Source organism: Dryobates pubescens, chromosome 10 (genome assembly GCF_014839835.1).
Source record: "Dryobates pubescens isolate bDryPub1 chromosome 10, bDryPub1.pri, whole genome shotgun sequence".
Taxonomy (NCBI): Eukaryota; Metazoa; Chordata; class Aves; order Piciformes; family Picidae; genus Dryobates; species Dryobates pubescens.
Genome location: NC_071621.1, coordinates 22678415 through 22704352, shown reverse-complemented (window position 1 = coordinate 22704352; position 25938 = coordinate 22678415). Strand labels below are relative to the sequence as shown.

At 36.8% G+C, this 25938-nt stretch overlaps 1 protein-coding gene across 1 annotated transcript in view; it reads left to right on the top strand.

The window, feature by feature from the left end:
• PAN3 (poly(A) specific ribonuclease subunit PAN3) overlaps positions 1–25938 on the top strand; it is a 69754-nt gene that overhangs the window by 42871 nt on the left and 945 nt on the right. The window contains exons 8-17 of the mRNA XM_054164514.1: positions 8023–8270; positions 8933–9037; positions 9674–9731; positions 10813–10974; positions 11125–11241; positions 11359–11460; positions 18498–18663; positions 19072–19159; positions 24802–24941; positions 25678–25807. Of these exons, the coding sequence (XP_054020489.1) occupies positions 8023–8270; positions 8933–9037; positions 9674–9731; positions 10813–10974; positions 11125–11241; positions 11359–11460; positions 18498–18663; positions 19072–19159; positions 24802–24941; positions 25678–25807 (1316 nt within the window). The remainder of the gene's footprint in view (positions 1–8022; positions 8271–8932; positions 9038–9673; positions 9732–10812; positions 10975–11124; positions 11242–11358; positions 11461–18497; positions 18664–19071; positions 19160–24801; positions 24942–25677; positions 25808–25938) is intronic.

Genomic DNA, 25938 nt, shown 5'->3' with positions numbered 1-25938 from the left:
CAGTGAGTATGTGCTCTGATTGACACACGTTGAGCCATTCTTGATTTGGTTTTGGACTGCGTAGTCTAGAAGAAGTAATTTTCAGTGAGTATAAATGAAGTCTTTAAAAAATCATAATGAGGAACAAAAAGTAGAAGGTAAACGTGTTAAAAAAAATACTTGCTTTGCACAGTAGTGTTAATTGTTATTGTGTCTGTCATGTCATATAGAACTCCTGCTGAAATGTGTCCATGCAGTCATACAATTGAGTGACAAGTTTAGGTTTTTTTAAAGTTCAAGCTCTTCAAGTGTCTTTTGGACTTCTGATCTTAAAAGCTTAGCTTCATTCTAATCATTTATTTTTTAAAATTAAAATAGTTTTAAGATACAACCATCAGCAGTTCTGGGTAGTACACATCACAGATCCTTTAGCAAGTTTGTGTATGTAATCTCTTACGATGGACAAGGAACATTAGGCAGCTGCTAAAAGGCACATAGGCAAATATCGTAAATGTGGTGTGTGGTGGTGTTTTGGTTTTTTTTTTAAACCAGTGTCAATAATTGCCATCTATTAAACTGAGCCTCAGTTATTCCTGAAGCTAGGGGACAAATCTGTGTTATTGCAAAAGAACTTAGCTCTCATGTTACAACTATCAGAACAGGCTAGGAAAGTGATTGATACCTCTGCTGACGGAATGAACGTGTTGCAGTATTGTCTGCTCTATACTACATTGTGCTGTACAGTCTTATTGGAAAACTGTTGTGTTTATATGCCTCTCAGCCTTGTCACCTGGACTGAAAAGTGTATAAAGGAGTAAATAGAATACAATAAAATGATCTACTTTTGGAAAGTGTCCAGTGGGATCTCAGAGGGATCCTTCACAGTCCAATTTCTTTACTATCTGTAAGTAATATTTGAAAGGATAAGTAACACTGTTGATGAAAGAAGTTCGTACAACAATTTGAGTTCCTAGAAATATAGATGCCAATGCTGAAAACTCTGAAGTTCAAGTACTATTGTTTATAGATGAGAGGGATGGGGAACTCTTCATGAGAGCTAACATCAAGCAAAGTTGGCTTGCTTCCCTTCTCTTCCTGCATCATTAAAAGGAGTATAGTTCAGAGTCGGGATCTGGGTTTAGTATGCTTAATTTCTCTGGAAATTTCCTTCTTTATATCAGTGCAGAATTCTCTGAATCTGAATGTCCTGTATAACGAATCACAAACATTTTTATCAAAATGGTTTAGCTGGCAGCAGTACACATTCACAAAATTCTGTTATCTTGAGGTGAGTTAGGTGCTCTAAAAAGATTAGACTCTTTAATAAGAAAACAATATTTTTGTGGGGAAACATCACCATTTAGATCATATTGGGTAACAACACAAGATTTAAATGTTTGGAAATAGTCATTAAAATTGTTGTTGAGATCCATTAGCTTTCAATAAGTGAAAACAAATGAAATATATAAAAAGTTTACAAGAATTTTCCTTTAGATAGTTAGAGTCTTGTTTCAGTTAAATATGCTGTATGTTCTCCACTAGAATAACCTCCAAGAAATGCGTGCGAGATCAAAGCGTTTTCATGAGGTGAAGATTGCTTCTAGTAGCTTAGGAAATCAATATTTCATAAGGAATCAAGGAAATCTGGCAGGAATAACTTTTTGAAAGTTCCATGACAAAGTAGGTAAATAGTGATTTGATTTCCCTTTTGGGGATGGGAAAAAAAATACATTCTTTCACATCTCTAATTTTTGAGATTTCCCAAAAGGTAGGTGTAAACCAAGACCACTTTTGACATCTATGATTTCATAGATAACTGTTCACAAAACTGATTGTCCATGGAAAAGATTTGTTCTGCCTGTCTTAACAGTACTGCAGAAATAATGGGGAAATGACAGGTGAAACCTAGCATATTTCAGTAGATCTTGTATCTACAACTGACATATCCATTAGGGTGTAGCATGAAAGTTTACACTTTTATATGTATTTACTTAGGTAAGTGCTTTCTAGCATAGTCTCAATGCAGTCAGTCTTCATCTCCATAGCCTTGTAATAGAGTAAAAAACAGAGAAAAATGCAATTTACACAAATAGCTGTGTCCTGTTGTCCTATTGAAAAGCTTTGAACACATTTCCTCTACTCTTTCTGAACTTTCTTCAAGCTCCTGTGGATAATACCCTATTTTTGCTCCTCCCATTCTCTTGCTAGCAAACATATCATTTCTATGGGAAATCTAATGGGTTGACTATCTTCAAGTAGTACATTTGCTGACTGACTTATCTAATTCTGAGTCAAGATTTCAGAGTAATAGTGCCATTAAATTGTGTCACAAAGCATATGAAAGAAATTAATGAATGCCAACAAAGTGATAAGACATCATTACTGTGCTACACTTGAGAAAGAACAGATGTGTAGCCCCCAGCAGAGAAAATCTATGTCTGGCTTGGGTTTGCTTAAACTAGGCTATAGCTAAAGAGTGATGCTTTTGTCATTAATGGAAATGACAGCAAATTGCTGTGGCTTCTATATTTAGTCCAAGACAAGCTCTGAACTTATATGTAGAATGTAAGTGATACCATTTCTGCTGACCATCTGAACCTGCAGGCTTAGGAGCCAGGGACATGAAGGTGATGTGCTTGTGTCCAGTTGACACATCTCCATTCATGACAGTGTAGTTGCTCATGATATCAGCTGGAAATGAACCACTTTTGGCTGAGGTGTTTTGGGTGGTCTGAAGCACAGAGTACTTGTTCTGACCTCCCATATCAAGTATGGCACAGCTGTTCTGCTGAGCAAGTTCCACAGTTGTGTCAGAATAGTACAAGAGAGGAAGAAGGCAGAGACCATAAAATTAGTTTTATCCTAAATAAAATTTAGGAGGGAATTTATGATTCTAAAGTTGTTTAGGAAATTAAGCATTTACGTACTGGGAAATACACACCTATAATGCTAATGACCTAGAATTTATAATAAAAAGAAACACAGTCAATTTGAGGATGCTGCTTGGAAGAGGCTACTGAAATAGTGTAGTTTTGTAATTTGCTTCATTTAGTAATTCCTTAAAATGTACCTAGCAGTCTCTCTGAAGTATAAAACATTATAGTAATAAAATAGGGAATGCTTAATTTTTTGACCTTGAAATGTGCTACAACCCTTAAAGTCATAGATAACATTGTAGATGAGTAAATTTGTAGGCAAAGGTAAGAACATGTGTACAACATGTTTTTTGAGAAGTATTTATATTGTAGGCCAGCTGATTTGTGCACACATGAGCTTGATGTAATCTGCTTCATTAAACTATAAAATTATGTTAAATCAGAAAACCTGTAGACATAGTGTCCTTAATGAGTTCACACTTGATGCCCTTTCTTTGATCCTTTTTATCCATAGGAATTCTCAGATTCAAAATACAACCTAGTTTGTTATTCAAACACTTCGCATGCTACAAAGCTTCATAAGAAGTGTTAATCCCATAGAACATCTTTGAGCACTCTCAGCTGAATTTCAGTCTACCACTTCTCTTTCTTCAGTCACAGTGTAACTTAAAAAACAGTACAAGAAGTGAAAATATAACAGAGAGATACATAAATATGACTGCTACCTACAATGAGAATAGCAGCCGGAGATGCAGTAATGTGTAGGTAGTGTGTATGGTTACTGTGACTGTTATGAAATGCCCTTCAAATCCTGCATCCATTTCTATGTTGGTATGATTCCATGACAGTTGTATGCTATGACACTTTTTTAGATGCAAATGTGAAGTGAAGGGAGCCCTTTCTCCTTGCAGCTCACCTTTCAAGACAGTGTTTGACTTCTTTATGAAGGATAAATATGAAGATTCACTGAGACAAGGAATAGAGAGCTGCATTTACTAGTAGATAAGTCTCATGAAGGAGAATTTGGAGCAGGCTTTTTGGTGTTTGACTTCGTAGTTCCATTGGCATTTTAATGTAAGGGAACTCTAAACTGTCTTGCAGAGAAAGCTAAAAAATGTTAAACTTTCTGTCAGGATCACTGGTATGAAATATATTTTAAAATAAATTGTAATTAGATTATTCAAACCTCAATTTTTCATAACCCCTGAAGTGAATAATAGAAAATTCTGAATTGAAAATAGCATATCTAATTCTGTGAGAGGTGATCCCATAGTCACCACATTGTTACTGTTTATATGTTCAGTGCCATCTTCTTCCTTCAGCATGAGTTGATAGGAATATATGTTCACCTTTTAGTACAGCCATTTTCCTTTATTGTCCCCTGAATCTGTTTTGTTGTGTTACATATTATGTTAGTGTGTTTTTTAGCTAATTGAAATACCAGAGAAGTTGGTGAAATCTGCTTGGGTTTGTACACCCAATTATTTGCTTTCATAAGTACTCAACTATGCAGTTTTGCTGTATTAAAAGGATTTTTTTTTCTTTCTGTGATACTGGGATTCTAGTGATGAATATTTATTTAGTTAGACTCTGCAGAATTGGATAGAATAGAATTAACCAGGTTGGAAAAGACCTGCGAGATCATCAAGTCCAACCTATCACCCAACACCAGCTAATCAACTGAACCATGGCACCAAGTGCCTAATCCAGTCTCTTCTTAAACACCTCCAGGGACGGTGACTCCACCACCTCTCCAGACAGCCCATTCCAATGGCCAATCACTCTGTCTGTGAAGAACTTTCTCCTCACCTCCAGCCTAAACTTCCCCTGATGCAGCTTGAGACTGTGTCCTCTTGTTCTGGTGCTGATTGCCTGGGTGAAAAGACCAACCCCCACCTGGCTATAACCTCTCTTCAGGTAGTTGTAGAGAGCAATAAGGTCTCCCCTGAGCCTCCTCTACTCCAGGCTAAGCAACCCCAGCTCCCTCAGCCTCTCCTCATAGGGCTTGTGCTCCAAACCACTCTCCAGCTTTGTTGCCCTTCTCTGGATATGTTCCAGCAACTCAGTATCTTTCCTAAACTGAGGCCCACAACTGGACACAGTACTCAAGGTGTGGCTTAACCAGTGCTTGAGTACAGGGGCAGAATGACTTCCCTGATCCTGCTGGCCACACTATTCCTGATACAGGCCAGCTCTCTCTCGGAAGAATCTATCTCATGGCATGTTTCCTGTCTCATCATGTTGGTACCCACCACAGCACTAGCAGCAAATTTCTCTTAACTTGCAGTATATTGTTGCAGTAGTATAAAGCCAAACTGCAGACTTCTTTCATATCTTGAACTTATGTTGCATATTGGCTGTATGTCTTTGCACCAAATGACTTTGAACTAGGTCATTCCAAAATCATCTGACTGAGGCTGGAAGGGTATTTGAAAGGATTTGTGTAACTGTCTTCCTTTTCTTTCAATTTTGTGCTAATATCCAAAGCAAACATGAAGAATTTATATTTGTAACAATTCTTTGACAGGAATATTTTTTTTTTTAAGTCTTGCAGTAGAATTGTGTGAAATTATCAGTAAGAACTGCTAGTGATAAATAAATATGCAATCTATTTTCTTCCTGAGAAGTTTCCAGTAGATGGTCTAGCAAGGTTGCAAGTCATCACTTTCATTTCTAAGATACAATTTATGGTATATGTTATCTTATATGTACAGTTTTTATTTTGAGGTAGAGAAGTGTGTAGTTAATTTTTCTTCACTATCTAAGAAGGCTGCTGGTATTTTTCCTGCAGTTGAATGTTCTATTGAAACAAAAGCTGCGGCTTCTGTCTGGTCAGAGATTACATGCTTGCAAGGACTTCAGTTAATATTTCATTGGAATAGAATGAAAAAGACACATCAATAACTTTCCCAGGATGAAGAGAATCCCTTCAATATTAGACAAATTGTAGAGCTGCTTGAGTTTTATGGCCATTTTTAGTTAGCCATCCTTCAAATTTTAATAGTAATATGCTGTTTCCTTTGAAATTGCTCACTTCCTACAGTAGATTAAGAATGCATCTTTCGTTGAAAACGTAACCATCTGTGGAGTAGCTGCTGAAATATTTAAGTGTTTCAACTTGCAGCAAGTTCTACCATGATGGAAACTTAACTTTCTTTTGCAGCATAAACCAGTTATATTACAGTGCATAATGTTTTGTGGTCATACAGTTGGTTTGTAAACAGTTTTTTAGGACACTACTTATGTTACTGTTCAGAAGCACTTTAACAATTAAATATTCAGAAATGCCTGTTCACATTTAATGAAGTCAGTACACTAATCAGCAAGCAATTATTCCTCAACATTTATCTAAAAGTTCTGCCCAAGAAAAGTCTAGACTTTGTATAATTTTCATATTGTTATATTTATATTTTCATAAAAATAAGTGATTGAAGAGACACAATTAAAGAGAAAGGCATATGGTTTTCCTATGACTTTGTGAATTAGTTTCTTATCTGTTAGTTGAAGGTCAGCACCTGACAGAGCACAGCTGTTGCTCAGAGAGACTGAAACAGACTGAAAAGACAGACTGAACTGCCTGAGATTCAAACTGAACTAAAGCTAAAAATTTAAAGTTGCATTCTACCAATGAAATTCTTTTAGACCTATCTTTGTTTTCATTTTGATACCAAAACATTCAGCCAGAGTGTTCCAGTAACTGTCCCTTTCTTAAAGGCACAGCCTAAAACGGTCACAGACTTACATTAAAAGATCTTGTCTGTTTTGTTGGAACTATTCACTTTCCAAGGAAAAAAGAAAAACTGCTGAATTAATACACATAGTTCTTGAGATGTCATAAAGTAAATCATTGGAGTTAAACAACAGGTTACAAATACTCTGTTAATATCATTAGGATAACAAAGCTTCAAAATAATTTTACCCAACTACTGATTAAACTGCCATTGCTAAAATTACTTGCTTTTGTGGTTTGTTTAAAAAAAAAAAAAGTAAATGTAGGAGGTATGTGACTACTGTGGAGACAAGACATGAGTGTCAAAACACTCCTACACATTACTGATGATGCATGTTGAGAATTCTGTGCACAATAGCTCTTGATTGAAATAATGAAGCTAGTTTGTGTTTCTTACATCCTTTAAAAAAGTAATTTAATGTAACTTACACAGTTCTGTTAAAGAAGAGAAAGTACATCCCACTCTGAACTGAGCATCAGTAAGCTTTATAGATGCCCTCCTTTGTATTAATCTGAATGTCTAGATAGCTACATTGTTCTACTAGTAACACTAGGACTTTTCTGAAGGAGAATCCTCCTTAATGTGGAAAGTTGCCTTGGCATTCTAAACTTTTAGAAGTGAGAATAACTAGGAACTGTGTACAATGACTCTTGAATTACCTGAACAAGTTTTTGGTAACTAAAAAGTGTATATCCTTGTTTTTTCCCACTGATGGACTTTGAGAAGCTGAGCTTCTGGAGTTTCAGTTGAGTTGCCTGTCTAATGTTGAGGTTGAACATCAATGAAACAATTTAAAATTTGAAAATCTCAGCATGAATGCCTAACAGGCTTTATAACCAGGGAGGTTACCTGTCTTTCAAAATCAAATAGATCTTTTGGAGGGTGGTTTTAAAATGTAATAATTATGGGAAAATAGGTAATTTATCCCCTGAAATTATTAAAAGTAGCATTTTGTTTCACTTAGTGCTGCAGTCACTGGAGGCTTAACTCTACTTGTTCATAGCTGTGCAGTTGCTTCTAGTAAGATACACACACATAATTAGGTGAAGTCATAACTTGGCAAACTCTATTTGCTGCTCATGTAACTTATATAAACATCTGCTTATATAGTCATTAATATTTTGTCTTTTTGCAGTTTAATAAACTCTCTTCAAGACACAGCATTAATTTTCATCTTCCTTTTCATTCCAGTTTTCTGTGTAGATCAGAAGTTTCCAAGTCCTTTCTGAACTAAGCAAAGATTTCTGGGAAAATGTATCTATTCAGTCTTGCTCTTAATATTTTACCTCTTGAGTCTTCCTATAGATGCAGCAATCCTTAAGTCTCACCTGCTCAGTACAGTATTGGTAGCAAAGGCTGTTTTTTTCCAAATTGCTGTTGTAATTAATTTATGTATTACAAAAATTTGATCAAGAATCTTCTTGTCTATCTTTAAGGAATGTCACTGTCAGCAGGATCTTCTCCTCTTCATTCCCCCAAAATAACTCCTCATACATCTCCTGCTCCTCGAAGAAGAAGTCATACTCCTAACCCAGCAAACTATATGGTGCCTACTAGTGCCTCTGCTTCTGTTGCTAATGCTGTGTCTCAGCCTCCATCTACTGGCCAGGTGATCCAGAAGGAAACAGTGGGTGGAACAACATATTTCTACACTGATACAACTCCAGCACCTGTCACAGGAATGGTATGTTTGCCTTCAATACAGAAATGTATGGAGTTTCCAAACACTGAACTAATTGCTGCTACGGAGATTATTCTTAACACTCTGAAACCTTTATTCTGTAAGAAGATTTGGCCTTTTAATTGTTCTCCAAAATCACTGAAATTTAAGGACCAGAGAATTTTTTTGTGTTTTGTTTTTCTTTTTACTGCTGTGTAGAGGTTTGGGTTGGGATTTAATTAATGTTTTTTTAATATAGCTATTGAAAGACAGCATTTTATGTATATGTCAGTGGATACATAAATAATAGGAGAACATAAAAAATGCAGATTGTGGGTTGTGTTTTGGGGTTTTTTGTGTGTTTGGAGGTTTTGGGGGGGGATTGTTTCTTTTTTTTCTAGTGGGTTAAATAATACACTTACAGTAAAGGGGAAAAGACAGTTACAAAAATGTTAATATAACCTATGTACATAGATACACAAACCCCCTTGAAGTCATTGTTACTGAATACCACTTCGCTGTATCTGACAGTATATTTGTAATATGTACTGTCTGTAAAGACTTCATAGTTCAGAAGTTCAGACTAAAAGGATGACAAAACTGTTTTGCCTATTCTTAATGATACTAAACTTAAATTTTGTTGTTCTTGTTGGTTTGGTTTTTTTGTTTTGTTTCCCCCCCCCCAGGTATTTCCAAACTACCACATTTACCATCCAGCTGCACCTCATGTTGCTTATATGCAGCCAAAAGCAAATGCACCTTCCTTCTTCATGGCAGATGAGCTCAGACAGGTAAAAATTATAGAGAATTTAAAGGAAAATCACATATCTTGGCAAAAACTAGAAAACTGCAAATAGTAGAAGAGAATTATCTGTTCAAAATCTGTGCAGCCCCTCTTCCCTGCGGAGAATTCAGAAAATTAAGTACTGTAGTGGATCAAGTACAAGAGACAGTGTGGGTGGGTTTCAACATGTGTGACTGCAATCTAATCTACATGTCATGATTTACTGTTCAGCTATGTATTCTTACTTCTTACATCTTGCTTTGGTGTGCATGAGTTCATTTGTGTAGCATGCCTTTAAGCCATAATCCTATCCAGTTTTTAAATCTTTCACTGAAAGTATATGCATGTATTAGAGCCCCTCTCGGAGAGCTGTCTGTGACTTATTTCAGCTTTAGTGCAGTAGATGTCTCTATCAGTGCTAAGTCTAGCTAATATGTTTGCTGCACTTGCTTCCTTCCAAGAATTTATGTATTTTGTCATTAATGTTTTCAAGCTCATGGTTTTCTCCTCACCCTGCCCCATCCCAGTCACTTTTGTCAGCTCCCTGTAACGAGTAACTGATACTTCAAAGACAATGTGCTGTTAACGTACCAAAAAAGATGAGCTGAATTGTGTTCAAAACCGGATTTCATTTATTCTTCAGGAACTGATCAACAGACACTTAATAACTATGGCCCAGATTGATCAGGCTGATGTTCCTGGTAAGTGTTTCTTACAAAGTAAACTGTCATCATACTGTTCTGCAACCGTGCATGTTCAACAGTATTGACATCTTGCAAAAAATACCTGTTTTCAATTGTCTGTGAAGCCTTTAATGATCAGCCTTGGCTGTGGATAACTAGATACAAATTAGTTCAGAAATACAACATTTTTTCTTGATTTTACTCTCTTCTGTAATTTTCTTCCCATCTTAATGGATGGGAATAGTTAAAATTGAGAAAGGAGAAATTATTAAGGCAATAAAGCCTCATCAAGAACAGTATTGTATCAGTTTGTATATGTTAGATATTAATTTAAAGGATGCATATGTTTTCAAAAGATATATAGAAACTGGCAAATAAGTTTGGTTTTAAAGTGAATTGACTGGTATATGAAGCTTTGTGTAAGTTGTCAGGTGAGAGAAGCATGTATCATTCATTGTCATTTGGCTTTTGAAGAATATACAGTTGACTGTTCAATTGGATTTAAACTTTGCCTCTTTTTTTGGTTGCAGTATCCTTCTCAAATGTGTTTAATATGATGAAAATGCAATCTAGTTTACTAATCTAGATGAAGCATAAGTCCATTTCTTCTTGAAAGGGTAATCTCTTAGTCTGATTTCTAAACCTTCAGTGCCTCACTCTGTTTTCTAAACCAGCATGTTAAAACATGCAAGACTCAGATTTGCCTTTTTTTTGTGATGAAAACAGGGTTTTTTACAGTGGTATGAAGCCTGTATGGAAATGGGTGCTTATTTATGAATCTGTGCAGGAAACAAAACACCAAAAAAAGGTCATTCAGAAGGGTGAATTTTTAAGGCAAACAAGAAAAAGGTAGATGGGACTGTGCATCTATTATGTTGACTTTTATTTGGTACAAACATTTTTCCAAAGACAGTTATTTTTGCTATCAGGAATCTGTATAATGGTATTAAAGAAAACCAGTGATTTTTAACTTTACATTCACCTAAAAGATGGTGCAAAGAATTGATGTATTAATGACAGTAATTTAAATCTTCTACTGTAACAACTTTCTCCAAGTCAACTGACACCTAATATGTTTCTTGGTATAAACTGATTTCAGCAGTTCCTGCGGAAGTGGACAGCTACCACAGTCTCTTTCCTTTGGAACCACTGCCACCACCCAATAGGATACAGAAAACAAGCAACTTTGGGTACATTACATCATGCTATAAAGCTGTAAATAGTAAAGATGATCTGCCCTATTGCCTTCGGAGGATACATGGTGAGAAAAATTGAGGTGCCTCAGTAGAACTCTCATTCCTAAGCATGGCAGTCACAGTTTAATATTTAGTTACTTTTCAGTAGTTTCAGAAGGAATGTTAAAAAATGATCCCCCAAACAGTGACTTTTAAACACATTTCTGCTTTTCTAGGTTTTCGTCTTGTTAACACAAAGTGCATGGTACTGGTCGACATGTGGAAAAAAATTCAGCACTCGAATATAGTCACTTTGCGTGAAGTGTTTACCACGAAAGCATTTGGAGAACATTGTAAGCTTTTTGTGTTGGTTGTTTTTTTTTCCCAACTAATGTGCTGAGATTTCTTTTTTTTTTTTTTTCCCCTAAATATGCTTGAGTTAGTAATTGTCACATGTTTCTATTTTTAAGCTCTTGTGTTCGCATATGATTTTCATGCTGGAGGTGAGACTATGATGAGCAGACACTTCAATGACCCTAGTGCTGATGCTTATTTCACAAAACGAAAATGGGGTAAGAAAAACACATTATAATGCAGTGCTTCTGTAAACTATTTGTACTATTTAAGCAGTAAATAGCTGGTCAAAAATAATCATTCAACAGCTCTTTTTTTTTGTTTGTTTCAGCTTATCAGTTCTGTCCTATCATAAGCTGATTGAGATCAGAAAACTACTTAGATTCATGAATTTCAGAAAGACGAGGGGTCTTTTGTTTGTGATTTTGTTTTTAAATGACAGAAAATTGTAACTAGTTAAAGTTAAGGTAAAAGTCTAACTGAACAATTTACTCTTCTGGTCACTTTTGACTAATTTACAAAACTGATGTCAGTGTGCAAGGGAATTACAGTTTTTGGACAGAGAAATGAGTTTGATCATGTTTGGGAGCCAAGAACTCTGGGGTCATAATTGCAGGTCTATCATTGGGTGACACCTGACAGGTAATGGAGATGTTTCCAAACATTTGATATTTACTGCTCAGCTGCCCTCAGCTGTTAGGTTGACATGGAAAACTTGTCTGTCTGGTAGATCAGAGAATAATGGATTGGTTGTATGTGAATGCAATTCAAAGGCTGGTAGATCCCTCATATTAATTCTCACTGGCTTTGCACTGAGCTAGCTGGTGTAAGTGAGGTTGGAACTTGAGTTCCATCACTGGTTTTGGTGGTAATATCTCAGACAAAGGAAACCCTGCTTTGGTTCATGTAGTCTTCGGCAAGTCAAAGAATGTAATTTCAAACCCACTATTCCTTATGTGAAACTAATTTGGTAAGATAAATCTGAAATGCCTTCTGTCAGGTTAATGACTATTATGTGCAGCAGGGCTAAGCTTATGAGTGTCTCCCCACTCATTGTTTTCAGTTTCCATGTAAATCAGTCCTTGTTATGTTTTTATACTTTTCTGGAATATTATAAAAGAATGATGTTTGTTCTAGGTAAAATACTAGAAGATGCAATAAAATTCTTGGGGACACACTCTTTTGCCATACTGAGAAAGAATTAAGCTTTGCTCCTAATAAAGAGCAGTCGTGTCTTGTTGATCTATGAAAGTCCTTTTGAAGGAAGATCCAGTAAATAAGATCTTGGGGTTTCATTGAAGTCTGTCAGAGTCTCTAAAAGGAACTAAGTGATCATGAGATAAAAGAGAGTCCTCAGGTTAACAACTGTTTAGAAGAACCAGAGTGAGCAGTGGATTTTCACAGGGATATCACTCATGGGGGTCTCATAAGAATATGTGCTGGGAATTGTTTCTTAACACATTTACTTGTTTATACTGAAGATAAATGATGCTCTATCGGAGTTTGCTGATAATTCCAAATTATTTGGAGTGTTAAAAACAAAGACTAATTGTGCTGGATTGCAGAAGGATCCTTACAAGACTGGGGACTCTTGGTAATAATAGAATCCTAGAATGGTTTTGGTTGGAAAAGACCTTTAGGATTGAGTCCAACCATTGTCTAACTCTACCATGTCTGGTGCTAAATCATGTCCCTTAGCACCATATCTATGCATCTTTTAAGCACCTCCAGGGATGGAGATTCAACCGTCTTGCTGGGGAGCCTATTCTACTGTAATCTACCAGGTGATGCAAAGTAAACCAAAGTGGTGGAGGAAAGCATTACTACAGCTTTAAAAGTAAAATGATGGCCTCTGTGGCTCTTAGCACTCAATAACAGATCTGGTGCTATAGTTAAGTACGTTAAAGAAAACATTGTCCTCTTGCTGAATGCCAGTAAATATGAAATGGGTTACTCCAGATTATGAAGAAAAAAAATAACCAATGAAACAGACTTATTTGAGATGTGGGTGCATCATATACACAGTATGTAGTTGGGGTCCTACTTACACACTTTGAAAGATGTAGAAGAGCAGCAAAGAAGTTGAGGAGAGATGACAGGGATGATCAGAGGTGTGGAACAGCTTCTGTGTGAAGAACTGCAAAGTGGAATAGTGCTTTTCATGGTCAAAGATGAACAGGATCATGATGAGGTTAAAAATGACTGGAATGTGGTAGGTGTCTGAAAAATCATCAGGGATTAAAAAATTACTATGCAACAATAATAATTTTAGGCTGGAAGAAATAGCAAACTAAATGAAGCTAGCCAGGTAGCAAATTCAACACTTGTGTAAAAGTAGTTAAGCCACAGAACATCGTCAGATATTATTGTGGAAGGCTTCAAGGGGAAAGTGGGCTTGCTCATGAAGGAGAGAGATGTCAGGACTGTCAACTGCAAAAACACTGAGGCATTCTCAGAACTGCAAATTGTTAGAGTCTACTAGAACATGTATTAGTTTACATTCATATGCTCAGGGATCCGTTACAAACAACTGTTCTGATTTTAGTGTATGCACCTTTGTAACAGGCTAGTGGGCTATCTGGATCGTTTGTTTGACCTACTACAACTTCCTTCTGTGGGCAAGGATGGTTTCTGAAATTGGAAATACGACATCAATTGCTGTTTAGCCAATCCAGAGTGTTACTTCACTAAAATAACTGTTGTGCCAGAATGTACAGAGATATAGAAGGAAAAAAATTCTCCTGCCTGTGGCACTTCTCATTGTCTGCACTTCTAGTCTTTTTAATGGATAAATTAGGAAAGGAGTCACCTGAAATTCCCAAATTTTGCCAAATCTTTCTGCACATATTTCTTGGCCTTTCTATTTTTTGGTAACTGCTGCTTTCTTAGTCTAGTCCTCAGTAGGAGGAGCAATTTAAGAACGAAAAATAAGATTGCATACCTATAACTTGATTTCTGAGAATTACCTGCCTTCACGGATCCTTTCTCCATCCCCTCACAGAGTTTCTTGGCCGTCTGCCTGCCTAGAGGAGACTCCCAAGAGAAGCAGGGGAATGGATGGAAGTTGGGTACTCTGCAGCATGAGGCCCAGATTAGTACAGTTGCTTTTAAAGATTTTAGGAGGCACAACACTGTGAACCTGATCAGTGAACTCAGAGAATTTGATTTCAGGTATGCAACCTTATTTATGTTGAACACTCCAGTTGGCAAGATGCGACTTTGACAGTTAAAAGATGAGGATTATGTTTTACATAGCTGTCTTGCATGTCACTGGTGTCAGTGTGGTCAGTCTTGAGTTTTTCTTTTTGCTGTGTTATTTACAGACTTCTGTTACTTCTGAATGTTACAAAATGTATTGCTTGTGTTCTTTTATGCAATGAAATAGCCTCTTGAAGTGCTACAGTGTGAGAATCCAGTGTTCTATTTTACTGAATTCGCACAAGTTTTAGAATCAAGAGGCCGACTTAATTCTTACTCAGAGCACATTTATTATAGAAGTTCCTTTTGTTCAGTTCTCCTTCGTGTTTCTTCAATACACTTCTTTAATGGCAATGTAAAGTCTGTTCTGGAATTTGTGGTTTTCTTCCACTTTTCTGGTATTTCATAACTGCAGATTTTAGCCTGCTAGTGCATTTATCTCTAGAGAAATTGTTCTCTATAAACTAGCAAGTTAACCCAAAACTACTGAAATCTTGTTCTTAGCAGTCCAGTAATTTCATGCAAAACCACATTCTGAATGTGTTTACATTAAAACTGTCATCTAAAAAATCCTGGTGAGTTGACAAATAACTATCCACTGCTACCAGTAAGATTTTTTTTTTTTTCCCCTTTGTCCTGGTGAGTTTTTGTGGTTGACAGAGATAAGCATGCCTTTGATATGTCCTTTAGTCTGTTTATTGAAAAGGCTCTGAGTAATTAAATGTTGGTGAACATACTTATTAATAGTAGTTTTCAGCACTACGGATTCTGCTTTTCAGCAAACAAATACTTTATATTGAGGATAAGCAAGTCTCCTGGACCTTGTTTTCCTAATAGCAGTATGGAATGCACAAAAATGAACTTCACTACTGACTTGGAATTTTGCATCCCCAGTTTCTAAACATTTTTTCATGAAGTACCCCTTCCACTGAAAAAGAAGTTAATTGTGTAGTTAGGCTGTGGTGAGGAGAAAGAATATACCAATATTGGAAGTCGACCTGATGCTGAGGACAAAGTACATGACTAATAATTACCCTAAAATACTTTTGCTCAAAGCTGTGACTTTTTCAAAGTAAGTTCATGTTGCCAGTATCTTCAGATTTTTGTAGAAAAGGTAGTGCTGCTACTGATAGTTCAGAACCTTTGTGTGTGTTGAAAAGTGGGGAATATAAAACCAAAGTCCAGGTGTCTCTGGAGAAGGAGTTAAAACTTTAAACTGTGGAACACCAAGCAAACATTGAACAATTCACAGTTCTCAGGGTAAAAGACTGAGAGGTTCAATTTAAAGAGCAGCTTAATCTTTCATTTGGCTTCTAATACTCTTTTTATAACTGTCTGATGAGCACTGCTTCTTGTTGAGCATGCTTTCTGACAGCATTCCTGATGATGAAACAGGTTGTACTGCCAGTGGTCCCAGCTCCTCCTTCCCACCCCCGGACTGTCTCTGGCTTTTTCCTTACTCTGAGGTATTCAACTTAAGGCATTCTTTCAACAAACAGCTACAACAACGTGTGCACACCACCCCAGTGTGGAGGGCACACTTCTGATTTGATTGAGAACATTATATCACAGAACAACATATAAATAAAGGGGCTGATAATTTTTATGCTTTCCACTGTGTTCAGCACTGCTTGGAAAGCTTTCACCTGTATTGTTTTAGCTGAAGGGCAAGCTTTTGGGTCTCATTGTTGGAGCGCTGATCAAATGCCATCTGTGGCAGGCCTGATGGGCCGCATGGGACAGATTTTGTAGTTGGTGTTTGCATCCTATTGAACTGCTTTTAATCTTCCTTGTTTTGAATAGATAGATACATAAGAGGGCATTTAAAAACTGATTCTTCTGGTGTTTCAGCTTGTAGCTTTAGTGTATGGGAACATGGGGTGCAGCCAGTCTGAAGCAACAGCCTAGATTAAGTGGTAGCCTCAAGCAAGTCTTTCCAGTAGTAAAATGTTGTGCTTGATTGAGATTTTGTGATAGAGGAGGAGAAGCTGTGTTGAATTCTGATCTTTCAGCTTTACAACATATGTTGAATATTCTCTTGGTTACATTGCTTTTATCTGGAAATCAAAGGGCAAGTGTGGTTTTTTAGCTGTGTACAGGAAAGTAACTCCCAAATTTTGGCTTTTCTCACTTTTGGGATGCTTTAGCAGCAGTTCTGTTCTGACCATATGTATGTCATACAGATGTAACTTTTCTCTTAGAGTGTCCATACACATTCCTGTCTAATATATCATGCACATTGCTGTTTATCAATTATAAAATATATTCTATAGCAAGAAGTAACTAGAGAAAGAGCCTTGACTAATAAGAGATTATATCTCCTTAATTTTATAACATAATTTTTATTAGGCTGAAGAGAGAATCATGAGGGGGAAAAAGTTTGCTACATGAGACTTGTGGTATGCTGATTTGTGGGAAGTAATTTGCATAATGATTCATCAGGGGGCCAGAAAAACACAAAGAACATTTCATTATATTCAGCCATCAGTAGACATACCAGGCTTATTGCTATTCAAAGGAGTTAGTGTCCTGATCTTTATAATCTAAACCAAAGCACCTTAAGCCTGAAAAATTGACTAAGGCTTAAAAAAAACCAAAACCCAACCAAAACAAAAAAACCAAAAAGCTTGGAAATTACAGCTGAGAACATTCCCAGCTCATAACCTCCAAATCAGTAAATTTTTTGAGTAAAAATTCTTCAGTTATATCCTTCGTCTTTATTTTTCCCTCACGTATATTTCTGTGTTTGTGCATACACATCCAAGCATGCACACGCATGCAAATTTATTAGCAGTTAATGCACAGATTTTGATAAATTTCTGTAGAGAGAGAGGAAAAAGCCACTGAAAAACTCAAAACAATGTTTGGAGGAGAGGAGTTCAGTCAGCTTACGATTCAATTGGATGCTTACAGGATTTTACTGAATACTGATGATATTACTGGCATCATGTTTTCTACATGATAGTGTCTTACTCTGGATATATTTTCTTACTAAAAGTAACATTTATCTATAGCTTTATTTTTATTTTTTTTTTCATCTCTGGCTCAGTAGAATAGAATAGTATTTAACCAGGTTGGAAGAGACCTTTGAGAGAGAGTCCAGCCTAACATCCAACACTATCTAATCAACTAAACCATGGCACCAAGCACCCCATCCAGTCTCTTCCTAAACACCTCCAGGGATGGTGACTCTACCACCTCCCTGGGCAGCCCATTCTAATGGCTAATCACTCTTTCTGTGAAGAATTTCTTCCTAACATCCAGCCTAAACCTCCCCTGGTGCAGTTTAAGACTGTGTATTAGAAACTGTTCGCAATATAGAATTTGAGTGTGTGTTTGTGAAGAATTAGTTCTACTTTTGAAAGGAGGACTGCAAATCCATTTACAAGGGGATGCGATGCATTACATGGATATGGCCCATTGAACACAGGGCCATGTAGTAATGACTTGTTAGGGAGTTGGCTGACTGCAAGGAACTACATCAAGTTGTGGTCAGTGATGTTTAGCCACTAGATCTTCCAGTCTTGATTTGCCCATGTAATCTGAAAGTAGCTTGTGATTGTTTGGTTTGTTTTTTTTTCCCTTAGCAAAGGACAGAGAACATTTTTAATTTGTAAGTCTCTCTACAGTAAAGGAGATACAATGAGACATGTTGCAGCTGTTGTGGTACATGCTCATTGTTTCAAAATACTGATATTTTTACTCCTGCATATTTTGCTGTATCTCCTACTTTCAGCAGTTTCTAACTAGTGCTCTCTTAGTTCATTTATCTTAAACTTCAAAAATCAACTTGGCTTTCCTGAATTTGAGAGTGAAAATAATGAATTGCCAGCATTTGAAAATGCAGTGTCCTTCCAAAAAGATCTCAAACTAAACCAAAAAATCCAAAGAAATCCCAGCAAATTCATCCCAAACCAACCAGGAAAGCGCAACAGATGTCTTTGACTTCTATGACTTTGATGAAAGAAAAATGAAAGTTAATAGTATAATTCAAAATGTTTTAATTTAGATGTTGTGCAGGAGCCTTCTATTGATGCTTACGCTGTTTTCTTCTTAGGTCAGCATGATGGACCTCTACCACGGCAGCATGCTGGATTGCTTCCGGAGTCTTTGATATGGGCATATATTGTGCAGCTCAGCTCTGCATTACGAACCATTCATACAGCGGGACTGGCGTGTCGAGTTATGGATCCAACAAAGATTCTTGTAACAGGCAAAACAAGGTGATGAAAGCATCCATTCTCACTGTGGTCTGTATTCATGGTAGCTGCTGACTGTGCACCTGTTACAGAAATAGCAGTCTCACTAGGATGTTCTGTTTTTTTTAACTGTCATGAGACAACGTGCTAAAAGTTGTGCTTTTAAGAAAGTTATTGTAGAACATGTTTTGGGGAGATTTATGCATTATCTTCAAAGTATTGTACAGATCCACTGCAAATAAATTAGAAATCCCTTGATACATTTGTGTACTCAAGACTGTCTGTTGCATTTCATCAGACAGTATTTTCTGCTTCATAGTAATTTGCTGAATACTGATGACTTCTTTGTCATATCAAAGCATTCAATGAAAAAAATTAGTAACCACAAAAATTCAACAACACTTCTTCCTTTTCTCTCCTTTTCCCCTAAAGGTTACGAGTTAATTGTGTTGGAGTCTTCGACGTTTTGACATTTGACAACAGTCAAAATAATCCACTGGCATTAATGGCTCAGTTTCAGGTAAGACAACAGCATCATAGACTGGTTATTTGGTAGGGGAGCTGCTGAAAACTAGTGTGATTCTTTTTGGAAGACAAGTATTTTACTTGAACTGTAGTCCAGTGTGTCTCTCTAAATGACTGTTTTTTCATTCCTGATTTGATCTTGATTCTGGCAGATATTAATCAGACTTGCTTGTAGTTTAGAAATGTGAATGCTCATTTTGCTAGCTTCTGCTTACAAAGTTTTGTCAAACACACCAAACAGGTTGAACTATTGGTATTTATCAAACTAAAGACAGAAGCAGTTGGAAATAAGTTGTTTTCTTTCTTCTCCTTCAGAAATTCTTACATACAGTGTTAGAGATCAAAAAATGATGGTTCAGTACCAGTTTTTGCTGAAAACCTATTCAGAGGAGTACAAAATCTTTTAAATAATTGCACTTAAAGCCTTCTCCTCACTCCTAAAAGATTCTAGAATATCTTTATTTTAGGCTCCTAGCTTTTCTGTGCTCTCCTGGCATTCTCTGAAGTGCAGATTCTGTATAATGCCTGAATTAAGAATCTCTTCAGACTTACCAAAAACTATCACAGGCATCTGGAGCATCACTCTGTACGGAACTGCCTCTTCCCCTAGCTTCAGCAGTCATCACATACCCTGTCCATAGTGGGAGCAAAAGGCTACAGTAGGGAGTTGGATTTAATTAATTTTCATTAATTGAGCTTATTCACTGTGAGAACTGCACATTCAGAGTCTCGGTGATAAATTAAATGTTTCAACTTTGGCCAGGCAAAAACTAGTTTATTGGAGACCATGTCCTAGAACATAGTAAATTTGGGGTTGTTCTTTTCAATGATACAGTAAAGTGGTTTTCAGTGTACTCTGAGTAGTATCTCAATGGATTTTTCTCCCTGCCCCAGCTACATATCAATGGACTTTTGGTAATCATTTAGTGGAAAACAGCAGAGAAGCTAGAAATACATGCAAGTGAGGGATTCTGTGCCTAAAAATGTAATGAGGTTGGTTGTTTTTTTAAAATCTAAATACTTCTTCAAATTTATTTTAATTGCAGCTGCGAAAGAGATCCTCCTGAGATATTAAGACATTCAAGTAATTTTAAAGCAAAATGTTTAATGTACTTGGAGTTACAAATCTAAAAATACTCGCAGGTAAACGAATATGTGAAAAGCATTTGCCACCATAGCAGCCCAACACTTGGCAACTAACTTGCTTGGTAATGCCTAGTTTTGTTTAGGGGGGATGTTTTTGCATGTTTTATACATTGTTAATATCCAAATTATTCAGGTAACACTGCTAAAGCACAAAAGAGGTAGTCTTGTAGAAGATGTGAACTGGAGTTTAGACAAATACAACACTGCTTTCTGTTTTTGTCACTTCCTCTAGAAGGGCTAGGCTTTCACTATCTATTTTGTTCCTTTAGAGATTCTGGACTGAATTTATTCCTTGAAATTCAGGGGTCATTTATCATCATTTACCTTTGTTTGCCCTAGCCAGATAAAATTACAAAATAACAGCTGCTGCTTGTCCTTTTTCCTCTCGATCCATGACCCAGTTCCTGAATTCCTCTGGGACTCCTGTGACTGTTAAAAATGTAGGTTATCTCTTGGTTTACTGCCCAGCTAATATGCATTTCCTTGTTTCTGTCTTCAGCAGAGGAAGATGTTTTTGTTAGTATTTGTCACTTTCTGGCTATTTCCCATTGTTAGTATAGATAGGAAAGAGTTTGGCCAGAACAGCTATGTAAAAGGAATGCAATTGCTCTTTACAATTTGTGTTAAACACATTCATTTCAATTGTCATTTAAGAGTTAAATGAAGGCAACAATAAGGGAAACTAAGTAGTAGTAAATTAAATGTGAATGCCCACATGCATTTAAAAACAAGGTGATAAACCTATACGAGTTCCATCACATCACTTCCTGCCTCCCAATCCTTCGGTCTCCTGTCAGTCAGTTACAAAATACAGATGGGAAAACTGTAAATGGTGATGCAGGAAACAGTAAAAAGGTTTAATAAATGTTTCTGGTTTTAGAATGAGTCTTCTCCATATGAAATTAAGACGTATGTTTTATTGATTTAAGAAGGGCTGTAAGATTGCCTTTGCTGGAAGTAAATATTTTTAATTTAGCAAAATAACTTTCATATGCATATCCACAAATCTAAACAAACTAGCCAAAGAGGCATCTGAAGTATTAGTATTGGCTTTTAAAACAACAGACAGTAAAGCAAGTTAGGAACATGGAGGGACTTCTAAGGGCAATTCCAAAAAGTCAAGTAAAGCAGTGAAAAATGATAAACACAAAAATAATGTTTGTTTCAGAGTTCATGGAAAATGGATCTTGTCAAAAATAACTTCTGATTAGTGTACATGTCTGTCTGAAAAGCTTAGTGTGTATATAATGCTTAGATCTCCAGTGTCTTTGGCATGGTAGCACATACTCTTGATATTAAAAAAAGATATGGAGAAGGGAAAGGGTACCTGTTCAATAAAGTTTGAGATTGCCCAATCACATATTGAAATTCATTTGATAATAGGGAGACATTAGTAAAGAGGACTGTTTCAGAGTTTATCTCCTAGGGGCTGGGTTTCAGTCTAATGCTATTTAACACTTCTGTCAGTGAACTAGATGTTGATAATATCTTTCCCTAGTAAAGCTTTCAGGAGATAAAATCAGACTGGTGCAGGTTACAGCTATGAAGAGAACTGCTAATTAAGTGGTCATTAGTTGCATGCAAAGTACATTTTTGAACAAAAGGCAGCATGTACTTAAGTAGGCGTAAAGCTTTTCCTTGAACCTGAGACAGCTTAGTATGACTTAATAGGCACTGCTGATAGTTACCATAGCAAAAGTCTTCTGGCAGGTCTGTGGCAAAAGGAACCGGTGTGATCCGTAGAAATGTGCAAAGCCTGCTATGGAGTATAAACAGGGAAATGATTGTACCCAATGCTGATCTGTACTGTGCACTACAGGAATACAGTATTTATATCTGATGTCCCTGCTCCAAGGAAGTCTAGTAGTGCCGATGTGCCTTCCTAGAAGCAGGAAAAGCCGAACCTGTTGTTTCTAGAGAGGAGGTTAGGGCTTAATAGACATACGTGAATTGCTTTCTCAGTGAAAGGATGGTGTCCCCTGCTTCTGAGAAGTTGTGTACCCTGGCTGCATGGATGGAATTGGTCAGTGGATGGTAGTTTTGTGCTTCCTAAAGTAGGAATCTGACTTTCATAAATCCTGATCACTTCCAACTTGAGATATTCTATGGCTCTCCTATCACACAGGAAAATTACTGTCTGTATTTGTGCATTTCAAAAACTTCAGATTTGGGACATTGTAGTAACATTTTCTTTCAGGGGTTCAGCTGTCATTGAAGCATTTCCAGAGAGAATTCAGCTCATTCTGAATCTGAATTGTCTTGCAGAATTACCTTAAATTATTAGAGTCTTAACTGAATCACTTGAAGTTTTAAGTTGCTCAAATTAGTGGGACGAATCCAAGCCACTGACTGTAATTTGATGTGTGTGTATGTTTGAAGCTGTATTGATGTCTTGTGTCCTCTGCCAGTTCTTCTGTTAGATGTCATTTGCAAAACAAACAAAAATTAAGGTTGAGTCTAATGCTCCAGAAAACCCAAAAGCTTGAATTTAGACTTTCCTGACTGATGTTAATGTGAGACTTTCACAACCATTTTTAAAATCTAATACAATCTGTGTTATGAAAATGCCTGTGTAAAGGAAGCCTACATTTCCATAGGGTCCTGTGTGAAGTTTTAGATTTTCAGTGTCTCAGGGTTGTGTTGAGAGAGGATTTATATAGGATACATCCTCAGGAATTACTAAAAATTGGAAAGTACTAAATATAAGGTAGGGGGGTTCTGGAAAACAAAGGAAAAATGATGGATAATACAAATACATATTTCTTCTATGCCCTTTAGAGAAAAGGTTCTAGGTGACATGTCAACTACAGCGATACCGCATCAGCAAGTTTCCTCTGTTTAGTGCTGTGGCAGTGTCCTTTGGTACTCGGGTTGACTACTTGGTAGTGAAAGTGAGTCAGTCCCACCAAAAAGGAGTTGTTGCTCTGGTTCATCTCTTTATTAAGTACAAAAGAATGCTGATACTCAGGAATTCCTGGCTCCTTGGGAAACTGAATCTGGCAAATGCCAGGCCATCTCTTTCTCTACCACTTTGTCCTTATTTCAGTCTCATTTTCTGTCTTCATTATCTACCAAGGAACTGTGATCATTCTGCAGTGTTGTATATTCATTTTAAAAGTGATAGAGAAACAACAGAACATTGAGATACTTGGAAAGGTTTTCTTTGCTGTCCCACAACACCTGGTAGGTGTGGCTGCAGAGAAAGTACGGCTCAGCTACTGCAGCCAGAGGTTACCCCTCTGAGTGGAAGAACTGTGAGGAGCTGTGGCATATTCACCATCATGGCACTTCTCCGAAGCTGCCAAATAGTAATCAGAACTTTTAATATTGTGGTGCTGCCAAATTTTTGGCTTTTCTTATAGAAGTGACAGAGGGTGTATGCCTTTTATGACTGGGTTCTCTGCTAAACAGCAAAGTGTTGCTCTAGGCTGTAGAGCTGATTTTCTCAATAATTAGTAGCTTTCACTTTTTTTTTGCAAAAACATTTCTGAGAAAAAATCTCAGGAAAATAGTAAATTTGTATTTCTAGTTGACCTCAAAGTTCAGTTTGAAGGGGGCATCCAGCATGGAAAGCTGCAGATGTTTGAAGTTTGGCCAAGTTGTGTGTAGCTGAAAGCCTTTCCATGGAAAGAATCAGGCAGTTTTTGGTACGACTATCATTGTCTGCTACCAAACTAGACTCCTGTTTTTAGGGATGGGCTTTAAAATCTGGTATAGCTTTTCAAAATTATTTCTGGTGATAGTATTAAAATTGGCAGGATTCTCTGTTGTGGCAAAGCAATATGTATGCAGCATTAATCTTTTAAGAGCAATTCTACTTTTAAGGAAAGTGTTTAGTAATGCTAGGTAGTTCTTCATAAAATGAGATATTGCTCAACTTGTGAGCCATGCAGGCCTGTTCCTGTCTAGTTGTTTTAAGCAGTTCGTGTCTTTTCGTAGTGGCCATCAGAGATTAAAACCTTTGAGCTCTGTGTTAAAATAGAAACATGATTTGCTGGAATCCAGCGTGAATTCCAGTGTGTGTTTCACATTGGATGGCCAGTGTGAAAAGATACAAGTCCAGTAAATGCTGTTCCTGTTTTAACAAATAATCCTTGATGGGAATTTCTGCATCTCATATTGAGAAGACTTGCTCTATTTGCCACCAACTCCTTGACTCATCAGGAGTGAGCAGGTGGGTGGTAGGAGAAACTCTTTGTAGAGCTTCTGATCATTATACAAGATTTCTTTCTGATGCTGTCCTTGAGATAAAAGTAGGTAAATATTGAGCACTCAGACAGTTATGTTGCCTAGAAATTGACTATAACTACTGTAACTTGGACAGTCATTGAACTCATTTGAATCATAATTGAATATCTTTGAATAGCACTTAAATTTATTACTCATTCTTCTAAGGTTATTGAAGAACTGTCTGTTTTTAAACAACATCTAGTACCACAGGTAGTATTTATCTATACTAAAAATCTTTTATCTGTGTGTTTCCCCTATTAGCAAGCAGATCTGATCTCCCTGGGGAAAGTTGTGTTGGCTTTGGCTTGCAATTCTTTGTCAGGAATTCAGAGAGAGAATTTGCAGAAGGCAATGGAACTGGTGACAATCAACTATTCCTCTGATCTGAAGAATCTGATTTTGTAAGTTTGCTTAATAAATCTTTTAAAGACAATTAACTCTTTTTGTAACATACCAATTAAAATGTCAAATGATACTTTTAGATGCAAGTAAGACTACTGTTATTGAGTTGTCTGTATAGTCAATGCATTTTTAAACACTGTAATTTAGTATTTGTTTTTATGATATGTATTTTTATTCTGTATCTTATGAAATCAATATCCTGCCTTTTCTAAGTGCTCTTAAAGCTCCCAATAAGAATTAGGAGCTTAAAGAAAACAAGCATTTTAAGTTACCTTCAATACTGGGCTTCATTACATGTTATCTCCCATAGCAACATGCTAGTCTTATCTTAGAGTTTCAGAAGGCATTGAGATACAGGCACGTTGCCTTTTTGACCGAAGGGCTGAGTGCTTATTTTTCTTGGCTGCATGTTGTTTTGGGTTATTCTTGAATATAGTCAGCCTTTCTCTTGCAGCCTAAGAGATGGAACTAGACATCTCATGCCCTTCCCTCATTGGAAAATCAGTTGCATTACAATTTCAGTTTTCTTGTCTTTTCTTGAGTATGTTCTGGGTGTTTGAGTTTGAACTATATAGTTCTCCTAACCAGGTATCAGTAACTTATTGGACATATATGTGTGAGTTTAATGTGCATTAAATAGACATCAGGATAGTTCTAAAATCATAACAGAATGCTCTCTGTGACATTTTCAGCATGTTTAAGTGAGCTTTTTTGGGGGTGGGGATATTTTGGCAGGTATCTGCTGACTGACCAGAACAGGCTTCGCAGTGTAAATGATATCATGCCAATGATTGGTGCACGATTCTATACTCAGTTGGATGCTGCTCAAATGCGAAATGATGTTATAGAGGAAGACCTTGCAAAGGTAAGCCATTTTAGTAATCCCATTTCCCTGACTATAGGTCTTCCTGTAGGAAAGGGAATGTTTTGTACAGTGAGCCAATCATGTTCCTTTTGCTTGTTTAGCAATCTAAATCTGCCTGCAGACTTGATACT